The 21,751-nt window shown below is 49.2% G+C and overlaps 1 protein-coding gene, 1 long non-coding RNA gene and 1 other non-coding gene across 4 annotated transcripts in view; 2 read left to right on the top strand and 1 right to left on the bottom strand.

Moving 5' to 3' along the window:
- The window catches only part of GAB3 (GRB2 associated binding protein 3), a 58,822-nt gene extending 37,281 nt beyond the window's left edge, over nt 1-21,541 (bottom strand). For both annotated transcript variants that reach the window (XM_039222694.1, XM_039222695.1), the window contains exon 1: nt 21,470-21,541. In XM_039222694.1, coding sequence (XP_039078625.1) covers nt 21,470-21,541 — 72 coding nt within the window. The remainder of the gene's footprint in view (nt 1-21,469) is intronic.
- On the top strand, nt 9-3,152 carry LOC120224458. The gene is made up of 3 exons (XR_005526570.1): nt 9-171; nt 2,745-2,898; nt 3,068-3,152. It is a non-coding gene; the product is annotated as an uncharacterized LOC120224458 (long non-coding RNA).
- On the top strand, nt 7,784-7,868 carry TRNAQ-UUG. Its single transcript has one exon. It is a non-coding gene; the product is annotated as a tRNA-Gln (tRNA).
- Nucleotides 21,542-21,751: the final 210 nt, after the last annotated feature.

Raw genomic sequence — 21,751 nt, 5'->3', positions numbered from 1 at the left:
CACTGGGAGCTGGGTTTGGATCCTCCGGTATTGCTGGTCCCTGAAGCAGCGGCAGTGCGTTCCTGGTGCGGGCTTGGGGCGCGGTGGGCGGACTGATGCCGTGGCCGCGGAGGGTGAGCGGGAAGGGCCCTGGTCAGCGGCAGCGGTCACGCGAAGCTACAGGTGACAGAGGTGCGTGTGTGTGCAAACAGGGGAAGCCCGCAGCGGCTCTCGGATGCTCCCAATGTCCTTTGCTAGTTGTGCAAGATAATGACACTAGGGGGGCGGAAGAAGGCCACCAGGCTCCCGGGGATCTGATGACGATTCTAAGTTTACAAAAGTCAGGGCAACAGAGAGCTGGCAGAGGTGGCACGCACAAGGTCCAGAGGGTCGCTTACCTTCACTCCACGTGTGTTGACACTTACATTCACCGAATGGCGAGCATGCCGGGGACAGAGAGAGCCACGACGCATGCCCTTGTGTTGTGGGGCCTAGTGTGTCAACGGGATGTGCCACGTGGACAGACTCGAAACCGCCAGGAGGGTCGGAGTGATGGAGGGGGAGGCCAGAGCAGAGGCAGCAGCCGCCGGAAGACGCGACATTGCTAGTCCTGGCCCACCAACAGCACGTGGCCCCGACGGACATGCAGGGCTCTACGCCGAATGGCAGGCTCCGGCTTACAAGCGGGCAGCCACTGTCACTGTGCGACGCGGTAGAACGACTCAGCGCACTCTGCCTGGCACTCCACTCTCTTACAAATGTTATCAACTTGTATTCCATAATTGTGGGAAGCGCTCAGTGCAGCTAATTTTCCAGAACAGGAAGCCGGCCCTCAGAGGCATGAAGTGTCTTGTTCATTAATGCAAGTTTCATGACTCCCCTTTCACTGTTCCAGAACACTCTGTAACTTGGGGCGCTGGGAAGCTCAGGCGGTGAAGCCCCCGACTTCGACTCAGGTCACAATCTCACAGTTGGTGAGCTCAAGCCCTGTGTCGGGCTCTGTGCTGACAGCTCAGAGCCTGGAGCCTGCTCTGGGGTCTGTGTCTCCCTCTCTCTCTCTGCCCCTCCCCTGCTTGTACTGTGTCTCTCTTTCTCTGTCTCTCAAAAATAAATAAACATTAAAAAATGTTTTAAAGAACACTCTGGGGGCGCCTAGGTGGCTCAGTTGGTTAGGCGTCCAACTTTGGTTCAGGTCACGATCTCACAGTTCGTGGGTTCGAGCCCTGCGTCGGGCTCTGTGCTGACAGCTCAGAGCCTGGAGCCTGCTTCATATTCTGTGTCTCCCTCTCTCTCTGCCCCTTCCCTGAACGCTGTATCTGTCTCTCTACCTCTCTCCCTCAGAAATAAATAAAACATAGGGCGCCTGGGTGGCTTAGTCGGTTAAGTGTCCGACTTTCGCTCAGGTCATGATCTCGCCGTTCGTGGGTTCGATCCCCGCGTCGGGCTCTGTGCTGACTGCCAGCTCAGAGCCTGGAGCCTGTTTCAGAGTCTGTGACTCCCTCTCTGTCTGACCCTCCCCTGCTCACGCTGTCTCTCTCTCTCTCTCTCCTACAAATAAATAAAAAACATTTTTAGAAAATGAAATAAATAAATAAAACATTAAAAAAGTTTTTTAAAAAATAAAGAACACTCTGTAACTTAAGTTAAACAAAAATTAGTTGAAATTCAAGAAGAGCTCAGACAGACAGTGGGGGTTGCTTGGGGATCTGGTGAGCTGCTCTTGCCGCTCCTGCAGCTCCCGGGGGGAGGCACCTGGAGGGAAACGCGGTGACACGGCAGCGCCCTCCAGGTCACGTGTCCGAGCCCGTTCAGCGAAGACCGTTTTAGCCCATGCAACTGTCAGCAGCATTTCCTCTGGTTTCGCTCTGTCTTCCAAAGTGGAATATTTCTGTCCCGTTACACGCATTCTTCTCTAGAGTCCAGAAGACAGGAGGACAACACAGAAAAGAGAAATAGGACTGGCCCTCGGCTGGTGCACGGACTTCCCATTTCCTCTCACACCCTTCCTCATCGCTGTTGCTGCACGGACAGGCCCCCCGCTGGCTTTCTCTCGTTGCCGCGGACGTGGGCCTCTGTGCGCGTCCGCTCGCGTTCAGAAAAGCTAATGAGGCCATCGCGGCCACCGTCTGTGTGGCCCCGAGGGATCCTGGATGTCGTCCGACAACATGAGGTGCAGGGGAGCAGTTGGTAACGACCCGGACCCCCATTCTCCTCCCAGTGGCTTCACCACAAAAACGCTCGGCAAGTTTGGGGAGTGTTTATGGGTTGCAAAAGGTGAAAACCATCAAAGAAACAGAATTCTGCATGATGTTCTTTCTCTCCACCTTCAACTTCCTTTCCAAAAAAGCCCTGGGACCCAAGGGCAGCGGGTCAGGAATTTCCAGAAGCACGTTCCACTGCTCCTCCTGGTCCTGGCGCAGTGCCAGCAGCCCTGGAGGTGCTGGTGACCCTTCAGCCTGATGGCCTGTGACCTTGTGTTCGCTGCCAGATTCAGCTAGGACTTGTCCCAGGCATGGAATAACTTCCTGTCATTGTCCTGGAGACGGCCTGGCCCACAGGGTCAGCTTCCATGGTTGTCAACAGACACAGAGAAGTCCTGTGTCTCTGTGGCGCGACGGGCCTCGGAAGGAGGAACCCTGAGGAGGGATGTTGGGCAGAGATAAGTGTGCCATGCTACACGACGTGCACTTGACCTTCCTCATGAATTGTCAACCTAAGTGCCGCTGAGTGTCCTGGCTACTTTCTCATTCTTTCTTATGTTGCAGATTCCGAGGCCATGAAGACCAGCTAATCACATTTGCAGGTGCTGTGAGCCCGGGAGGGTCGCCAACACACAAGGTATCAGGCTCCAGATCAACACAATGGCTTGGAACAATGGGCAAAAACCAACTCAGGAAGAAACAGCTGTTTGAAACTCCAGTAAGTTCTGTGACAGAGTCAAGTCTGTGGGAGCACAAAGGAGGCAATCAAGTCTGAAGGAAGGTTTGGGATAATAAGAAGTGACAGCTTCACAACTAACCTGCAACAGCATGAACACCTGAGGATAAGATTTCATTTTCCTTTATTTTACTTTATTAATTTTTTTTAGAGAGAGCGAGAGAGAGAACATGTACATGCATGAGCAGACGTGAGCGGCAGAGGGAGACAGAGAGACAGAATTCCAATCTGGCAGGGTGCTCAGCACGGAGCCCAAAGCGGGGCTTGATCCCACGGCCCAGGGATCCTGACCTGAGCCGAAACCAAGAGTCAGACAGTCAACTGACTGAGCCACAAGGTGCCTGGAGAATAAGCTTTTAAAAAGTCACCATCATTCCCAAGTGTTGGGTACAGATAATGCTGATGGTTACTCACCATCATGAATGTGTTTAATGCCACTGAACTTTACACTTACACATGGTTAAAATAACCCGTATTATTTATATGTATGTTTTACTACAATAAAAAAAAATGGCAAAATATTACTCTCCCAGTCCTGGGCGTCCTTCCCCGAGGGAGGTTCCGCGGTGCTCACGCTGAGTGCCGAGGCACAAGGAGCTCGCTAACGATGAGATGATACTGCTAACAGAGCAACAGAAACATCTCAAGTAAGGCAGATTTCTTGACATAGTAAAAATAGTTCACACAGATGTCTTAGTGCTTTGCATGGATTGATTTGAACCACTTAAGGTCCACATGAACCCTGTGGAGTACACAGTCTTCATCCCTATGGGGACGCTGAGGAGCGTGAGCTGCTCAGATCACCTATCTTGGGAGCCTGGGTCTTAACCGTGTGCTGCCGTGACATCAGAGGCTGTTGCGCACTGACCACAGCTATGCAGATCACACGTAGCTCACAGAGCTTAGAAGCCCCAGTAGGGAGCTGTGCAGAACACATTAACACATGTAAGGATGCGTAAGGATGGCCCACGGGCTCTGACGTGCTCCACAAAAATGAAAGGAATGGGGAGAATTGGGGTTGGGATTGTGGGAGCGTGTGTGTTCGGATACAAAGTGTAGGAGAAGAGAAGACTCAGCACCATTTTATAAAAATGAGTTCAGTCTAGGGGCACCTGGGTGGCCCAGTCGGTTGAGCATCCAACTTCAGCTCAGGTCATGATCTCGCAGTCAGTGGGGTTTGAGCCCCATGTAGGGCTCTCTGCTGACAGCTCAGAGCCTGGAGCCTGCTTCAGATCCTGTGTCTCCCTCTCTCTCTCTCTCCCCCGCCCCCGTCTCTCAAAAAATGAATAAAGAAGTTAAAAAAAACTTTTTTTAAAATGAGCTCAGTCTAGCAAGAGATCCTTCCACTTTCCCAAAACAGAGGAATTTGGGAAACCTGGTGTCTTGTGTTATTAGATATAAGATATCTGAGGTTCATTGCAGAGAAAAATCTTTTTAAAACGCCCCAACGGTGCCTGCAGCCTAGAGGGAGCTCAGTAAATCTATGAATCCGTGTTTCATTGCACATATAGTGAAAAACAATTCTGCCTGGATTAAAGATTCACATTTGAAAAGGAAACTATACCAGTGTGGAAAACACAGAGGTGGACATCTGTGCCGCAGCACCCGGGTCGGGGGGGGGGGGGGGTGGGTGAAAAGGGCAGAGGAAAGGGAGGGGCGGGGGGAGGGGGGGGGGGCCATCTCCATGGGGCCCAGGAGCCCCACGCGGATGCTGCAGGCTGGCTCCTCGGCTCTGAGCACTCTGCCGGCTAGAGGAAGTCACCAAAACCACCCCCCAGGCTCTGGCCACCACCGACTGTGAACTGTGAGTCGGTAGAAGCGACTCCACCCAGGAGACCACAGGCCACCAGTGTTTATCGAAGCTCCTGTCTCAGCCTGGGACCAGCCGAGATCCCAGAGGGCGCCAGCCCCAAGTGCCTGCAGAGGAAAAGAACCTCAGTGCCAACTCGGTTTCATTACTCGTGCGGCTCAAGGCACATACACCTGCTACGTGGAAGGACCTTTAATGTTAACAGTTATGGCGGCCCCCTTGGCCTCCCCGCTGCTGATCCGGACGCCTTTCCTTTTCCCCAGGATCACATGTGCAGGTCAGGGTTCAATGTTGTTGTTGTTGTTGCTGTTTTTCCGAGAGAAGAGAGCGAGCATGAGCAGGGGAGGGTCAGAGAGAGAGGGAGACACAGAATCCGAAACAGGCTCCAGGCTCTGAGCTGGCTGTCAGCACAGAGCCCGACGCGGGGCTCGAACCCACAAACCGTGAGATCGTGACGCTTAACCGACTGAAACACCCAGGCGCCCCTGCAGGTCAGAGTTCAGACACCTGTGCGGAGTGAATAACGGGGACCGGTGTGGACACGGCACCAACCGGTCTCACCTGCAATTCCACGTAGAGTGCACTGAGCTCAGGTGGCCCTCGATGCGAGCGGGCCCCCGTGACGTTTCCGTCTCCTTGCACGTCACGGTCCCACTGCACTTGTGACTTTCAAGAGTCCAGAATGGACCAAGTTAAGGATTTCACTGGAATCCTTCAGAAATCGTTTTCCTATTTTGTGAAAACTGTGCCCTCCCGAGGGGGTAGGGAGACGTGTCACCGACCTCGGGTCCCTCCAGGAGGAGGTGGTTGGAGTTTCCTTTTCCAGTTTGGGTTCTTTGCATTTGTTTTGAGGACTTTCACAGCACGGAATTACGCGAACAAGTACTCAGAACTATGTTACTTCGTTCTGCCAGTTTTCTCGGAAACCTCTTCTAAAGCTCTGGCAGTTGCACGGACCAAAGCCCAAGCATATCTGGTTGTCGAAATTTGTCTAACGACGTTGGATGGTATTTCTCATCTGTCACGTCCATTTGTAGACCTCCTTGTGTGAGCAGCTCTTCATATACTTTGCCCATTTTTCTTCTTAAAAAATTTTTAACGTTTATTTGCTCTTTTGTGAGAGACACAGAGTGTGAGCGCGGAAGGGACTGACAGGGAGGGAGACACAGAATCTGAAGCAGCTCCAGGCTCTGAGCTGTCAGCACAGAGCCCGACGTGGGGCTCGAACTCACGAATAGCAAAATCATGACCTGAGCCAAAGTCAGACGCTTCACCTACTGAGCCATCCAGACACCCCAGTTTATGTTGTTTTTGAAGTACCTACTGCGTAAAATAGTCCTTGGCAACATTTAGGGAATGCTCACTGCACATTTGTTGAAGGACCGAATGAATAAATGAATAAACAGAACAAATGGAAGTTTATTCTCTTCCGGAAATTATGCCATTTTCTTCCATTTAAATACAACGCAGCTGGAATTAGTTTTGTCTACCTATAGCAAGTGGGACGGACCTATAGTTTTCTTTCTTCGTACTACAATCTCCTTACCTAACTAGGTTCGTTACTTCTGTCTTAGAGGTAATTATCTGACCAGGGTAACATTTTAGGGTCTAAGACTTTTGCGAGGCAATGTTAGAATTCTCATCTGGGGTGAAAATTCGGGTGAGGTTAAATGACCACTCAAGCTTCAGTTTTAATTTCTAATTACACGGTTCTCATGGCCAAAGACCCCAAACCACGGATTTCTTGTGAGCACTGAGGACCGCAGCGTTAACACCCTTGCTTCTTGTGAAATGGGAACTGGCAGTGATGAACCGAAACAGCTACCAAAAAGGAGGCCTGGGAGGGGGCGATACAACAGCCCGTCAGGGGACCTAGACGTCGTGTCGCCACTGCCTCCAGGCATTTCTCCCCATGGAAACCAAGGCAACATCACCCGGACCTGCTTCTTCCATCGGCTTCCAAATCTCAGGCCCAATGTATCAGAAAGTGCCACAGGCTCTACCTTCGACAGGTGTCCCCTGGCAGAGCCCCTCCCTGGCCCTTGTCCCTACAGTCCGTCCTCCACGTAGCCGCCAGGGCGATGCCATCACAACGGTGCGAAACCGTGCCACTTCCATGCTCACAGTCCTCCAATGTCTTCCTCCTGCACTCGGGGACCCCACCCGTCCCATCAGCCGTCTGATCTCATCTACTCTGTCTTCACTGCCCGGCCTCCAGCCAAGCTCCCTGACTCTGGTAGAAAAGTGCGCTCTGCTAACTCCCGGACACTCTGAGCTCTCGAAAACACAGGCTGGGGGGCGCCCGGAGGGCTCAAGTCAGTTAAGCGTCCGACTTCGGCTCAGGTCATGATCTCACGGTTCGTGGGTTTGAGCCCCGCGTAGGGCTCTGTTCTGACAGCTTAGAGCCTGGAGCCTGCTTCGGATTCTGTGTCTCCCTCTCTCTCTGACCCTCCCCTGCTCACGCTGTCTCTCTCTCTCTCAAAAATAAATAAACATTTAAAAATTAAAAAAAAAAAAAGAAAGAAAACACAGGCTGAGAGTTCTCCCTTACGGCCAGGGCAGTCCCCTATATAGGACCTGCAGATGACGGCTGTCAGAAGCAGAAGCCACAGGGCAAAACAGTCATTTCTAACATGTACTGACCACTCACGGAGTCTCCAAAAACAGAGGGAAAGAAAAATACAAAACGTATCAGCCTTTATAGTCTTCAGTGAAGTCCTCACGTGAGGCATTGGGCGTCAGCAACTGTTGCAATCACAAAAAGAAAATGCAGTCGGAAGAGCATGTGACTCTTGATCTCGGATCATGAGTTCAAGCCCTATGTTGAGGGTAGAGATTACTTAAAAATAAACAAACAGGGGTGCCTGGGTGGCTCAGTCAGTTAAGCCTCCAACTTCGGCTCAGGTCATGATCTCAGTTAGTGAGTTTGAGCCCTCCCTGCACGGGGTCCGTGCTGAAAGTTTGCTCAGGGCCTGGAGCCTGCTTCAGATTCTGTGTCTCCTTCTCTGCCTCTCCTCCACTCATACTCTGTCTCTCAAAAATAAATAAATGTGGGGCGCCTGGGTGGCTCAGTCGGTTGAGCGTCTGACTTTGGCTCAGGTCATGATCTCGCGGTTCGTGGGTTCGAGCCCCGCGCCGGGCTGTGTGCTGACAGCTCGGAGCCTGGAGCCTGCTTCGGATTCTGTATCACCCTCCCCTAATCACGCTGTCTCTCTCTCTTTCAGAAAGAAATAAAACATTAAAAATAATTATAAATAAATAAATAAATGTAAAAAAAGTAAAAACAAACAAACAAATAAGTAAACTTTAAAAAAAGACAACCAGATAGGATTCTAACCCTAACCCTCTCGACGAAGAGCAAGCATGCCACCCGTGGAAGTCATGCATTCTACTGAGGTGGGGATGGTTCATGACGTTGGGTATCTCAGAAACTAACACGTCGAAGGGTTGACTGTGAGGACCTAGAGGCGGGTGCGTCAGTACACACGGCCGTGGTGCTGGACGCCAGCTTCCAACGTGACGAGAGCAGAAACTAGAACTGGGGTGATTTTCCTTTTGCTTCCTGTCCTTCGCTTTCCACTAGCACCTCATCGTCTTGTCCTTCAGCACCACGCTGTCCTCCAAACCCGCTTGTTCCTCAAGCGCGTTAGGAAGGTGGCGAGGCGGCGTCACCAGAAAGAGCGGGACGCCCCAGTTCGGCGCTTGCCGCTGCGGCTGGTTTCGGTGACGAAGCAGCTGTCTGTCTCCATCGGCCTCGTCCTGTGCTCCTTGTCCCTTCCTGGCCTGTCAGAGCCCTGGGAGGCAGGGGGGCCGGCTGCCCCCGCAAGGCGCAGCCCTCGTCTCCCCCTGGCCCCCCAAAGTCCCGTCCTGGGTCCCTCCCCTCATCACTCATCACGCTCTCTTTGAATGATCTCCTCCCGACTCCACGATTTCAACTCCTACGGGTGCCCCGGAGAGCACCCCCGAGCTCTGCACAAATCCACCCCATCTCTGCGTGTCCCGCTGTCACCTCAAACGCCGTGCGGCCGACCCTGAACGTGCCGGCCACGAGGACTCGCCCCCAGACTCAGATCTCCACAGGCTGGCCGGAAGGACCGGCTGGAGACAAACGGGACAGAATTTAATCGTAGTAAATATCAGTCCAGTTTCTGGGCTTAAAGAAAACAGAACGCTGCTTGTGGGCTTGTGACGTACAGCGATGGTGACCAGAGCCAGTAACACTGCGGTACATGCCTCAACGATGCTAAGACATTAAATCCTAAAAGCTTTCATCGCAAGAAACCGGTGTGCAACCTCGTCTGGTAACAGACGGCAACGAGACGTGGCGTGGCGAGCATCAGGCCACAGGAAAGCGCGGGGCCGTGACGCTGCTCACGTGGAACGGACACTGTGTACGGGGCCTGCACCGAAGAAACGAAAGTGAGGCAAACACAGAGCAGCGACGGCACCAGAAGAGGCTGGAGAGGAGACGGCCTCGCGGACGCACAGAGGAATGCCCGCTGCACTTGACTGGAAGCTCAGTGAGTCACCAGAGCTAGTGGGGTCCCCCGCGGCCTTCTCCCAGGGCCGGCGTCTGGGTGACAAGTGGCCGGCCTGCCTGACACACTGCGTGCGGAGCCTCCATCCTCCTGGCGCTTCCGAGGTGCGCGCTGGGTGTGGGTGCACAGGGGAGGGCCGCGTAGACCCATCACGCTGCAAAGTCACGTGTGCGGGGCTTCTGGGTGGCGGAGAAGGACACGTGTTCTGTGAGCCGCATTCTCACAGTCACAGCTGTCACACAGTTATTTGCAAAGCACATTATGTAACCAGTTTCCTGTCACTGTGTCCAGATAACACATGACTGGTGAGAATGGGGCCCGCATTTACTTACATCCAGCTCACGGTGAATATGCCTTGTGACTGGGGTCGCCAATCAGCCCTCTCAACATGCCCTCTCTCTCATGTACCTTTTTTCTTAAGTGTTTATTGAGTTATTTGGAGGGGAGAGGGGATGGACAGAGAGAGAGGGAGACAGAGAATCCGAAGCGGGCTCCAAATCATTTCACAAACTTTTCAATTAAGCAGCCAACGAGTCCCTTTGATTATTTCTCTAAAGTCGTTTTACTATTTTCCCCTTCTGCCGCATTCCTTTTAATACCTTCCTTCCCAGTCTCCCTTCCAGCTAGAGTACAGACTCCGTAAATCTTTCCTGACAGCTTAGCGTCAACATTGCTTCTGTACACTGCACCACAGGTTTTAGCCACCTAAGTAACCCCCGAGTTACCTGGAATGGATCGCCTATTGAAGATAAGGCTTTTCTGGGAGTGGGATGGGGAGCGGGAGCTCAGTGTTCAATGCCACGATTGCAATAAAGGTTAAAGATCTCTTATCTGTTACACCCACAGGCTGAGGCAGCTCAGAACAAACCTCAGAGTTTACTACTGCAAGATGCCAAATCATTCCACCGATCTTACACGTGAGATCAAGAGCTTAAAAAGTCTGGGAAGGGGTCAGGGGGGCGACCGGCTGGCTCAGTCGGTGAGTGTGTGACTCTTGATCTTGGAGTTGTGAATTCCAGCCCCACATTGGGCGGAGACATTACTGAAATGCGTAGGCAGGCAGACAGACAGACAGAGAGACAGACAGACAGACAGACACACACACACACACACACACACACACACACACCCACCCATGCATAGAAAGAGTGCGAACCTGACCGTTGGCACAGAGACGTCTAAGGGCATTTGGAGGATTCTGAGTGCCCTCGTCTCCCAACCCCCCCAACGCACTAGTGGTACGACCTAGGAGCCAGAAGCCTCAACAAAGAAGGCTTAGGTCACCTCTCTAGGTGGAGAGCCCTGGTCAGTGGAGGCACAGGAAGGGGCACAGGAAGCAAGGACCATATGAACCACTCACATGTTTGGCCTTCCTGCGACATTTCAGTAATTTTCTTCCTTTCCATGTTATTTTATTTCAAATGTGTCGGTGATAGTGACCTTCACCATGTAATTCCCAGCGCACAGACACACGACAACACTAGAGGGAAGTGGCATTGCCCACCCTCTGACACAACAGAGAAGGAACAGGCAGCTGGCAGCGGACTTCTCACCAGAACTAGCTGAGTTGTGGTTTGGGGTGTTTTTTCCTGGCTGTTTAACCTCAAAGCTGGCTCTCCAGCCCTTTCACCATTTCTCTGAGCTCCTTGCTGCTGATGTTCGTCAGGGCAGCTTCTGGCGCCTGCACGTTACAGCTTGCGCTGGCACAACAGCTCTATGGACAGCGTGGTCAGTCTGGCTTTCCCCATCTCTGATGCACAGCAGACCAGAAGGAAGTAATCAGTCGATCAAAAAAGAGAAATTAAAGAGCTAGGAAAAGTAAAAAGTAGAATTACTAATCAAAAAGCTGTTTCACAGCAGAGCTAAAAGTCCATAAACTACAAAAGCCAGGAGCTAACCTAACCCACAGGGAAAAGGGGACAGACTGGAGATTCACAATGATAAGGAAGAAATACCTCTGGAAAGAGTAAAAATCAACTTAAAAATTATAAGAACCATTTTGTACAAGTATATGAATTTGATAGCGAGACTGAAACAGGTACTTTTCCGGGAAGAGTAGAATTTACAAGACTGACTTGGGGAGATAACAAATGAAACAGATCACTGCATAGAAGAAATGGAGAGGTGACAAAGACCTAAACACACCACAAAAGCACCAGATACAGTTTAGAGGAGAATTCTGCCAAAAGTTTAAAATGCTGTTAAATCCATCTCTACTTAAAATATTCTAGAATATGGGGTGCCTGGCTGGCTCAGTGTGTAGGGCGTGTGGCTCTTGATCCCGGAGCTGTGAGTTCAAGCCCAACTTGAAGGCCGTGGAGCCTACTTAAAAAAAAATTCTAGGGGCGCCTGGGCGGCTCAGTCGGGTAAGCGTCCGACTTCGGCTCAGGTCATGATCTCACGGTCCGTGGGTTCAAGCCCCGCGTCGGGCTCCGTGCTGACAGCTCAGGGCCTGGAGCTGCTTCAGATTCTGTGTCTCCCTCTCTCTCTGCCCCTCCCCCACTTGTGCTCTGTCTCTGTCTGTCCCTCAAAAATAAATGTGCAGTAGAATTTTTTTTTTAATTCTAGAATATGTGAAACTTAGCAAGTTTTTGTATGAACCAAGAATATAACATTTGTGTCAAAACCCAGTAAAGATTTTACAGAAATAAATAAACCAAATTTAAAGTCAAACACCAATCTCACTACTGAATATTGATACAAAAATTCAATAGAAAATGGACGCATAATCTAGCAACACAATAAGAAAAACACTGTGTCCAGTTGGGGTTTATTCCAGAAATGGAAGGATGGGTCAGTATTACAAAATCTACTAATAGAATTCATTGCTTTGGTAGGTTTAATGAAAAAAAAATCATATGATCATCACTACAAATGCTGGAAAACTTTTTAATAAAATTTAACAATGATTTTTGATGGGAAAAAAAACAGGAATACAGGACTCAGTGGAATGCATGACTAGCATGAAAAAAATATTCTCTTAGCCTCAAAGCCATTACCTTCACAAACCCCACAGCTTTATTGAAGCATGATTGACAAAGAAGTGCACGTTGTTAACATGTCCAGTGTGAGGAGTTTGAACATATGCAAGCATTCATGAAACCATCGCCTCCATCTTTCCGTGTGTGTGTGTGTGTGTGTGTGTGTGTGTGTGTCAAAAACCCCTAACATGGAGGCACCTGGGTGGCTAAGTCAGTTGGGTGTCTAACTTCAGCTCAGGTCATGGTCTGGCAGTTCATGGGTTCGAGCCCCACTATAGGTTTCTGCTGTCAGGACAGAGCCCTTCAGATCCTCTGTCCTCTCTCTCTTCCCCACCCCTGCTCTCTCTCAAAAATAAATAAACATTTAAAAAAAGAAATACTAAGGAGAAAAAATAATAAAAAATGTTTACTTCAAGGTTAAGTGTGATTGAGATGGATGAAGACAGAGGTGAGATAAAAACACAAGACAGAAGATCAACTGAACAAAACTGCCCCAAAATGGACCCAAGTAAGTATTTAAGATTTAGGTTGCAGGGGCGCCTGGGTGTCTGACTTCGGCTCAGGTCATGATCTCACAGTTTGTGGGTTCAAGCCCCACGTGGGCTCTGTGCTGCCAGCCAGCTCAGAGCCTGGAGCCTGTTTCGGATTCTGTATCTCCCTCTCTCTCTCTGACCCTCCCCTGCTCATGCTGTCTTTCTCTCTCTCTCAGAAGTAAATAAAAAAACATTAAAAAATTAAGATTTAGGTTGCATGTAAGATCATGTTATAGAAACAGAAAATACGAGTGCTTTTTACATATGCAAAGATGCACAACCTCACTGGTCAAGAAATTCAATTAAGGGAGCCTAGGTGGCTCAGTCCATTAAGCGTCCCACTCTCGATTTCAGATCAGATCATGATCTCATGGTTCGTGGGATTGAGCCCCACATTGGGCTCTGTGCTGACAGTGTGGAGCCTGCTTGGGATTCTCTCTCTTTCTCTGCCCCTCCCCTGCTCATGCTCCCTCTCTCTCTCAAAAAAAAATTTTTTTAAGAAATTCAATTACAAGAAAATGTCACTTATCAGCTCTTGACCTTGCAAAGGTGGAAACATTTCACAACAGACCCCACTTGAGGGGCGGCGGTTTCATGCCCTGTTGCAGGCAGTGACGAGTGGCATAGCCATGAAGAGAATAATCTGATATCTACTGGCAGTTTACATTCGCATACACTTTGACTCAGCAACCCCACTTCTAAGAGTTTTTTTTTCCACAGCATAATTGCACCTGACCGCAAAGACCGATGCACAAAGATATTCACTGCAGCACTGTGTACACATGAGACTAGAGACAAGAAATGGTCTCTCGTGGGCACCTCCCTGCAGGGAAACACGAAGCTGTTAAAAAGAATGAGAAATATCTCCATGTGCTGGAAGGGAACAATCCTCAAACCGTAGTGTTAACAGAGGGGGCTATAAAACAGTGAGCAAAATGCTGCCATTTATGCAAAATAGACGCCTGTATACACATGGAATATATCTGGACTCCATGCAGCAGAGAAACCAGTTAGCTGGGACAACGGGGCAGGGCGGAAACGGACTTTAGTAGGCTTTGATTTTCAATCATGTGTATATATTCCATAAAAATACACTCTCTGACAATAAACGAGACACAGGTACAGGGGTGCCTGGCTGGCTCCGTCGGTGGGGGGCGCCACACTTGATCTCGAGGTTGTGAATTCAAGCCCCACGTTGGGTGGGGAGCTTACTTTAAAAAAAAAAAGAACAGAGAAGGTATGTACAGAAGAAAGATGACACAACAAATGGGGTGGGAATCAATTGATTAACTTTGTAAAATAATATTATACCCTCAACATACACTCATATAGATACCAACGGAACTAGAGAAATTAAAAGTTAAAAAACAACAAAAAAAGAAACCAGCCAAGGCAATGATGAGCATGTAAATCTGAAACTTTCAGCACCTCTGCTAAACATAACTCAGAGGCTGACATCATCCAAACGTCAAAAGCTAAGCACAGAAATGAATAAACACCAAGAAGAAACAAAGTTATAAAAGAAGAGTTGATTAAACTCAGAAAAGAAATAGAAAGGGTTTCCGTTTCTGCCTAAATGTAGAAAGTCGCAAGGAAGGTCCCTTCCACACTGACAGGAGCCCTTGGGGCACCTGGGGGGCTCAGTCGGTTAAGCGTCCGACTTCGGCTCAGGTCATGATCTCAAGGTTCGTGGGTTCGAGCCCCGCGTCGGGTTCTGTGCTGACAGCTTTCTCATCTGAAATGCAAACTTAACTTTTTACTTTCTGGAAAAAAGCTCCCCTCCATCGAGAACTGTTGATCTAGACCCTCAAATACCAACATGAGCAGACAACCAGGAATCACCAAGCATTTGAAGACTATGAAACTGAATTGAAAAAGCTCTTCTTCGGGGCACCTGGGTGGCTTAGTCGGTTAAGCGTCCGACTTTCGCTTAGGTCATGATCTCGCGGTTCGTGGGTTCGAGCCCCGCGTCAGGCTCTGTGCTGACTGCCAGCTCAGAGCCTGGAGCCTGTTTCAGTCTGTGACTCCCTCTCTCTCTGACCTTCCCCTGCTCACGCTGTCTCTCTCTGTCTCCTAGAAATAAATAAAACATTTAAAAAAAAAAAAAAAAAAGAAAAAGCTCTTCTTCAAATATGGCAAATATACTCTTCTGTCTCAGGGCCTTTGCACTTTCTGTTTCCTCTTTCTAGAAACCTATTCCCCTAAATATCAGTATGGATGTGAGGGAGGAAGCCAGGATATAATAAACATGCTACGGAAAATTCTCACAAGATATAAAGAAAAAATGCGAAAGATAGGAAGTATGAGAGCCATGTTGGGACGTATCTGGAGAGTAGATCTACTCTCAACCACATTTCTCAGACTCCCTTTCTGAATGCCTTCCTGTGGGTTCTGCAAATGGGAACACTGGAGGAAGGGTGCAACACAGGGAAAGGGCGCGGGGACTCTGCGTCCATCGGTAACCCTGTATGGCCAGGAGACAGCACCAGCTTCCTCGGGCCACCTCTGAGGCATCAGCGCTAACTGCAACGGCACCCTCTTCACCTAAGTTGCAAGTGCGGGGGCGCCTGGGTGGCTCGGTCAGTTAAGCATCCGACTTCGGCTCAGGTCATGATGTCACGGTCTGTGGGTTCGAGCCCTGCGCAATAGAAGTCGCAGCAATAGATGCATGGCTACAGGTACCCTGCTTTAAGCCCCTAGGTTCTGGCCATGCCAAACTTCACCTTTATGCCCAAGTTCTTTCAATAGTAACTGCTTTCTGTAGTTACTAATATCTGGATATCTGTGACCTTGTAGCCTTCTATAGTCTGTAAACCATAGCATATGTTGAATCATGTCTGTCAGATACCTAGCATAGCTTCTGTTTTCCTGTCTGCAGCCTGACAGATGGCGTTCATTACCAGAAGTGGTCCTAGAAAATAAATCCATACAATGACCTTGAACTACAAAGTAGAATTCAGACCAAAAACAGTACTGAGAATAAATAAGGTACTTTCATGATGTCAGAGGGGCTAATTCATCAAGATAAAGTAACAATCCTAAATGTGTATGTGAATTGTAACAAAGCTTCAAAATATGAGGCAAAGCTGTTAAAACCTCAAGGAGAAATAGAGAAACCCACAATTATAGTGTGAGATTTCATCAGCCCTTTCATCAAGCAGATAGAGAATTAACAAGGATAGAGAGCCGAGCAACACTGTCAACAAACTTGACCTAATTGATATTTATAGAATACTCCACCCAACAATAAAATGCACATTCTTTTCAAATGCCCAGAGAACATTTACGAAGATAGATCATATATTAGGTTAAGTCTCGACAAATTGACAGGGATCCAAATCATACAAATTAGGTTTTCTAACCACAGTGAAATGAAATTATAAATCAAAACCAGAAATATCTTTAGAAACTAAGCACACAAGTCACGGGAGAAAGAACAAGAGAAACTAGAAACGATCCTGAAGTGGATACAAATAAAAACATGGCACAACACGGCACAATTTGCAAAGCGGTGCCCTGGTGGAAATCCATAGCAGCGAAGGTCTGCTTGAATAAATGTGGGAAACAGGCTGGAGTTTCCATGAAAAATTAGAAATAGGGCCACCAAAAAAGAAACTGAACTACCATACAATCCAGCAATTCTACGTGTGTGAAAACAATGTAAACAGTAATTTGTCACTGCCCAGGCTGGAGATGGGGGTGAGGATTGACTGCAAACAGCCCCGGGGAACTTTCTGAGGGGACAGAAACGGTTCAGAAGTGGACTGTAGTAGTGATTGCACAAGAAGAGGTTTACTAGAAGTCACCCGGCTACATGTTCAAGTGGGGGAGTTCTGCAGTGTGCGCATGTGTGCACCACACTAAAGCTGCCTGTAGAAACCAGGGCAGACGGAGTGGAATACTGCATTGAGCTCAGTGCACAGATTCTGGCTCAGGTCATGATCCCAGGAGGGTGGGGTGGGCCCCTTGTTGGGCTCTGTGCTGAGCATAAAGCCTGGTTAAGATTTATTCTCTGTGTCTCTGTCTCTCCCCTCTGTCCCTCTCCCCAGCTCATGCTGTCTTTAAAAGAAGAAGAAGAAGAAGAAGAAGAAGAAGAAGAAGAAGAAGAAGAAGAAGAAGAAGAAGAAAAGAAAGGTCTCAAATCCAATCCGAGGTTCTGCCTTACGTGCGTTTCAGGAAGAGAGCTGGCTGTTGTGCGGCTGCTGCAGAGGGAAAGACGGCAACACAAAAGAGCACACGCTCCGTGGTTCTGTTCCTACGAAATGACCAGAAAACACACATCTGCAAAGACAGAGAGCATGCTTCAGATTCATTCTCTCTGTCTCTGTCTCTGTCTCTCCCCCTCTGCCCCTCTCCCCAGCTTATGCGCTCTCTCTTAAAAAAAAAAAAAAAAAATCTAAGACAAAGAAACAAACAATAAACATCTCACAAAGAAAAGTCCAAGCCCAGATGATCTCACTGGTGAGTTTTGCCAAAGATTTAAGGAAAAAGGAATAGTGATACTGTTCAATATCTTTCAGAATAAGTCACCATCATGAAACAGCATCCAATTTGTTAAAAAAAAAAAAAAAAAAAGTCTCAGCAAACTAGAATACAAGAGAACTTCCCTGACCTGATAAAAGGCCACTACAGCAAGCCCACAGCCTTAAAAGGTAACAGACTAAACGCTTCTCCGTTAAGATCAGGAAAAAGTCCCCAATGCCTGCTCTCATCACTTCTAGGCAACACTGGCAGTGACACAGGTACTAACTAAAAACAAGGCGACCAGAAGTAACTATGTGTGCTTACCGAGGTTGTCGGATGCAACGTTAATATGCAGAAATTAACTGACAAACTAATTCTGAAACTGATACGGAAAGGCAAAGAACCTAGGAGGGCCAAATCCACCCTGAAAAGAGAAACAGTTGAAGGACTAAAACTGCCTGACTTGACGAATTATTATAAAGGTATTGGCATCAAAACCACATAGTGTTTGCATAAAGATGATGAAAGAAATCAATGTAACAGACTAGAGAACACAGTGACCTACAGAAATACAACCGATTGGTTTCTCACAAAGTTGCAAAAGTGATTTAGCAGAGTAAAGATAGTCTACAAAAGGAATAAGGGTGAAAGAATATGGATCACGATGTAAGTCCCACACCATTGACAACATTCAACTCCAGTGAGTCATTGACCTAAATATCAAAGATAAAATTGTGTAACTTTTAGGGAAAAAACATAGAAAAAATTTCAGGACCTAGGGCTAGGTGATCAATCCATAAAAGAAAAACTGATAAACGGAATGTGATCAAAACTTTAAAACCCTTGTTCTACAAAGATACTCCAGAGAGAATGAAAAGACAAACTACAGGCAGTTAGAAAATATATGCAAATTATAGATCCCACAAAGACCTTGCATCCAGGGGTACCTGGCTCTTGGCACGGTTTAGAAAACTAAATGTGACCGCACAAGTCAAGTCCTCAGCTGAATGCATGCCACACACAAGCCATTCAATAAATGTGAATTCTAGAGGTGCCTGGGTGGCTCAGTCAGTTAAGCGTCTGACTTTGGCTCAGGTCATGATCTCACAGTTCGTTGAGTTCAAGCCTCGCGTCAAGCCTTGCGTCGGGCTCCATGCTGACAGCTCGCAGCCTGGAGCCTGCTTCCGATTCTGTGTCACCCTCTCTGTCTGCCCCTCCCCCCTACGCACACTCTGTCTCTCTGTCTCTCAAAAATAAACATTAAAAAAATTTTTTTAAATAAATCAATGTGAATTCTTATCATTCGTTATCATTTTCATTACAACATTCTTTAAAGTTGAGAATATATGGGGCGCCTCGATGGTTCAATGGGTTAAGTGTCCAAGTCTTGATTTGGGCTTGGGTCCTGATCTCATGGTTCATGAGTTCCAGCCCCGCATCCGGTTCCGCACTGACCGTGTGGAACCTGCTTGGGATTGTCTCTTTCCCTCTCTCTGTATCCCTTACCTGCTTGTACTGTCTCTCTCTCTATCTCTCTCAAAATAAGTAAATAAACAGAAAAATTTAAATAAAATAAAATTGAGAATACAAGAGAGAAATGTTCGTCAATAGAAAACCCATTCAACTACGTTATATCTATTACAAAAAATATTAGGAAGTGGTTTACAAAAAACGAAGTGAATTTATATGTACTAATCTGGAAAGATGTCCAGAACTGTGAAAAAAGTAAATTGCAGGACAATTTGTATAGTATCTCATTTGTGCAAAAATAAGATATGTTCTCAAAAAATGTTTATAGAATGATATTCACGGAACTGCTAACAGTTGTTATCCCTAGGGAGGGGAGCAGAATCAGGAGGGCTTCTGAGAGAGGCGGTCTTTCACTTTTTATTCTATTTATTCATAGACTGTTTGAATCTTTACCAGAATATATTCCTGTATTTTGATTAGAAAAATACATGAAAGAAAAGAATCAACTATCTTTTAAAAGATCAGTGATAAAAATAACTTTCTGATTGCCTTGGTTGTGGATTCAAGAGGATGAAGTAGGAGCTTACCTTGGACTGAAATATTTACCTAAAAATAGACTCAACTTCCATGTGTAATTTAACAAACATTAACGGAGTGCTGTGCGTTGGCCTCAGCGCAGCAAAGAACTGAGTCATTGCCCTGGCTGTGTCACTATAGTGTGTTACAAATGTTAGAAACAGGGATCAGTGTTTTTTCTCTGTCTCTCTAGCCCTGCGACACGGGTCTTGATTCAGAGTTGGCGCTGGAGCGAGGTGAAGAATTAGTATTCCTGACAAGATGGGAATTAAAGGTGGCTGGGGAGTATCGTCGGGCCAGGGAATTGACCCATGATTGCCATCTACTGGCAACAAGGGATTCCTGCCGAAGCTAGGGATCCGCAGAGATGAACTTCCAGGCTGACTTTAAACAAAACGGCATTGCCTATCTAAAAGAGAGTGAGCCTCAGAAAAACTTCAGAAGCCTCGGGTACAAGGTCAGGGTGCACGTCTTGGAGTGTTGGTACTATGACATCTCGGTACCCCTGTGTCTTAGATCTCCCGCTTTGGCAACCCATCATCAGATGACCTGCACACCTATAAACTGAGTGAAGTACGCGCTTGCCACAACTTCATTACAGCCAAAAAGAATGAACTGCATACGGTGGAAGGTCTATACCCATGCGTTCCTGAAATTGATGAAGTTCTAATAACCTCTTGTAAGGCAGTGTGGTCAGGACATGGTGCAAAAGACTACAAAAAATCTTCCATAAAGTGTTTCTGAGGAGCACTACGTGAATCATCACAAATCATCATGAGAGTGAGTGCAGCTCTAAAAAGATCTAGTGAGCCTCTCAAATGTGTCACACAGCAAAGTGTCTCGAGGAAAGGCACCGGAACCGTCACCTGCACGTCCAAGGCTCGGGGGACAGGTTTCCTGGTCTTGTGTCCTTTGAGTGCTAGTAGCTGCACTGTTGGGGAAGCAGGTGAATGATTCGCAATCTGAGAAATAGTGGAGCTTGTGTTTATTGAAGAGGGACTCAGAAAGAACAAAGAAAGGGCACCCCGGTAGTTAACCTGAAAAATCTGGGTATACAGACTTCCCTACATGGGAAGTAGAGTAACAGTCCTGGAAAATGTTGTTCCTTAGAGGGACACCTGGGTGGCTCCCGGGGTAGGGCATGTGACTCTTGAACTTGGCATTGTAAGTCTGAGCCTGACGGTTGAGGGTACAGGTTACTTATTTAAAAACCGCTTAAAAATTACTAAGATATGAAACAAATACGTAAAGCTTAAAAAAATTTAACGTTGCTCTGCAGAACAAATAACAACACTTTTGGAAGACTCATAAGAGTCCCGCTGTCTAGTTCAGTGTCAATGGGGAAAGTGGCCCTGAGTAACTTTATGTTCAGAAAAGGGTCCTGTCACCCACTGTGGAAGTATTCGCGCATGACTAAATTCTTTGTAATTCCGCGCCCTCCGGTGGCACACAGTAGGCGCCTCGTAGCCATGGGAAGAGAAACAATGGAGACATGAGGCAGAGCCGGGGGGACGGCGGTCTGGGAGCGCGGCGTCTGGGGTGGGCTGCCGCGTCCGTCGCAGCTTGCTGGGCAGTGGCGGGGAAGTGGGGAGTGGCGAACGCGGTGGACCCGGGACACCACCGCCGGCCCCTAAACGGCCCAGAGGCCCTGATGGCTCTGTCTGTGCAACCCCAGCGGGCCGACGTCCTTCTTCCTATCGGCCGGAGATCACTCGGCCGCCGTCAGGTCTCCGGGCCCAAAGGTTCCCAGACCTCGTCCCGGGGGCGCTGACGGAGCCCATGACGTTTTGGGCGGTGGGCGGCACGTGTCGCTGCTAACGGGAGTAGCGCCCCGTGTTTTACACCACATGTAGCCCAAGTCCGGGTTCCTGCTGCTCCTCGGAAAGCGCGGTGTCAGCACAAAGCGCTGGGAGGCGACCCCGAGACACCCGGGAGCGCCACTGCGGAAGGCTCCAGAAGCGGGGCATCCGCCGACGGCCCCGCGACAGCGCGCCCCGGAAGGCGCGCGGGGAGAGCGCGGGGTCCCGTCCCGCCCGCCCAGCCCCGGCCCGGCCCCGTCGCGGCCCCGTCCCGGCCTCCCGGCCGCCCTCCCCGCTCTCGGCCCCGCGGGTCCCCGGGCCCGACCGCGGGGCGCAGGGCTCGACCTGCCAGCCGACCCGGCCCGGAGGCGCCCCCACTCACGTAGCGCTGCAGCTTCCTCTCGGGGGGCGACTTGACGAGCCAGCCCGTGCACACGGCGTCCCCCGCGCTCATCGTGGCCGCCGCCGCCGCTGCTTCCTCCAGCTGGGTCGCCGCGGCAGGAGGAAGTCGGGCCGGGGATGCCGGCGGGGCGGGCCCAGTGTCCCCGCCCGCCCCGGCGCCGCCCAGAGCCCCCGCCGCGACCCCCGCCCCCGGGGGGCGGGAGGGGACGGCGCCGCTGCCCGCGGCCCTGACGGCGTGATGGGACGGCGGCTGGGCCCGGGG

Source organism: Hyaena hyaena, unplaced genomic scaffold, assembly GCF_003009895.1.
Source record: "Hyaena hyaena isolate Hyena2069 unplaced genomic scaffold, ASM300989v1 scaffold_1178, whole genome shotgun sequence".
Taxonomy (NCBI): domain Eukaryota; kingdom Metazoa; phylum Chordata; class Mammalia; order Carnivora; family Hyaenidae; genus Hyaena; species Hyaena hyaena.
This window is presented reverse-complemented; position numbering and strand designations above follow the sequence as displayed.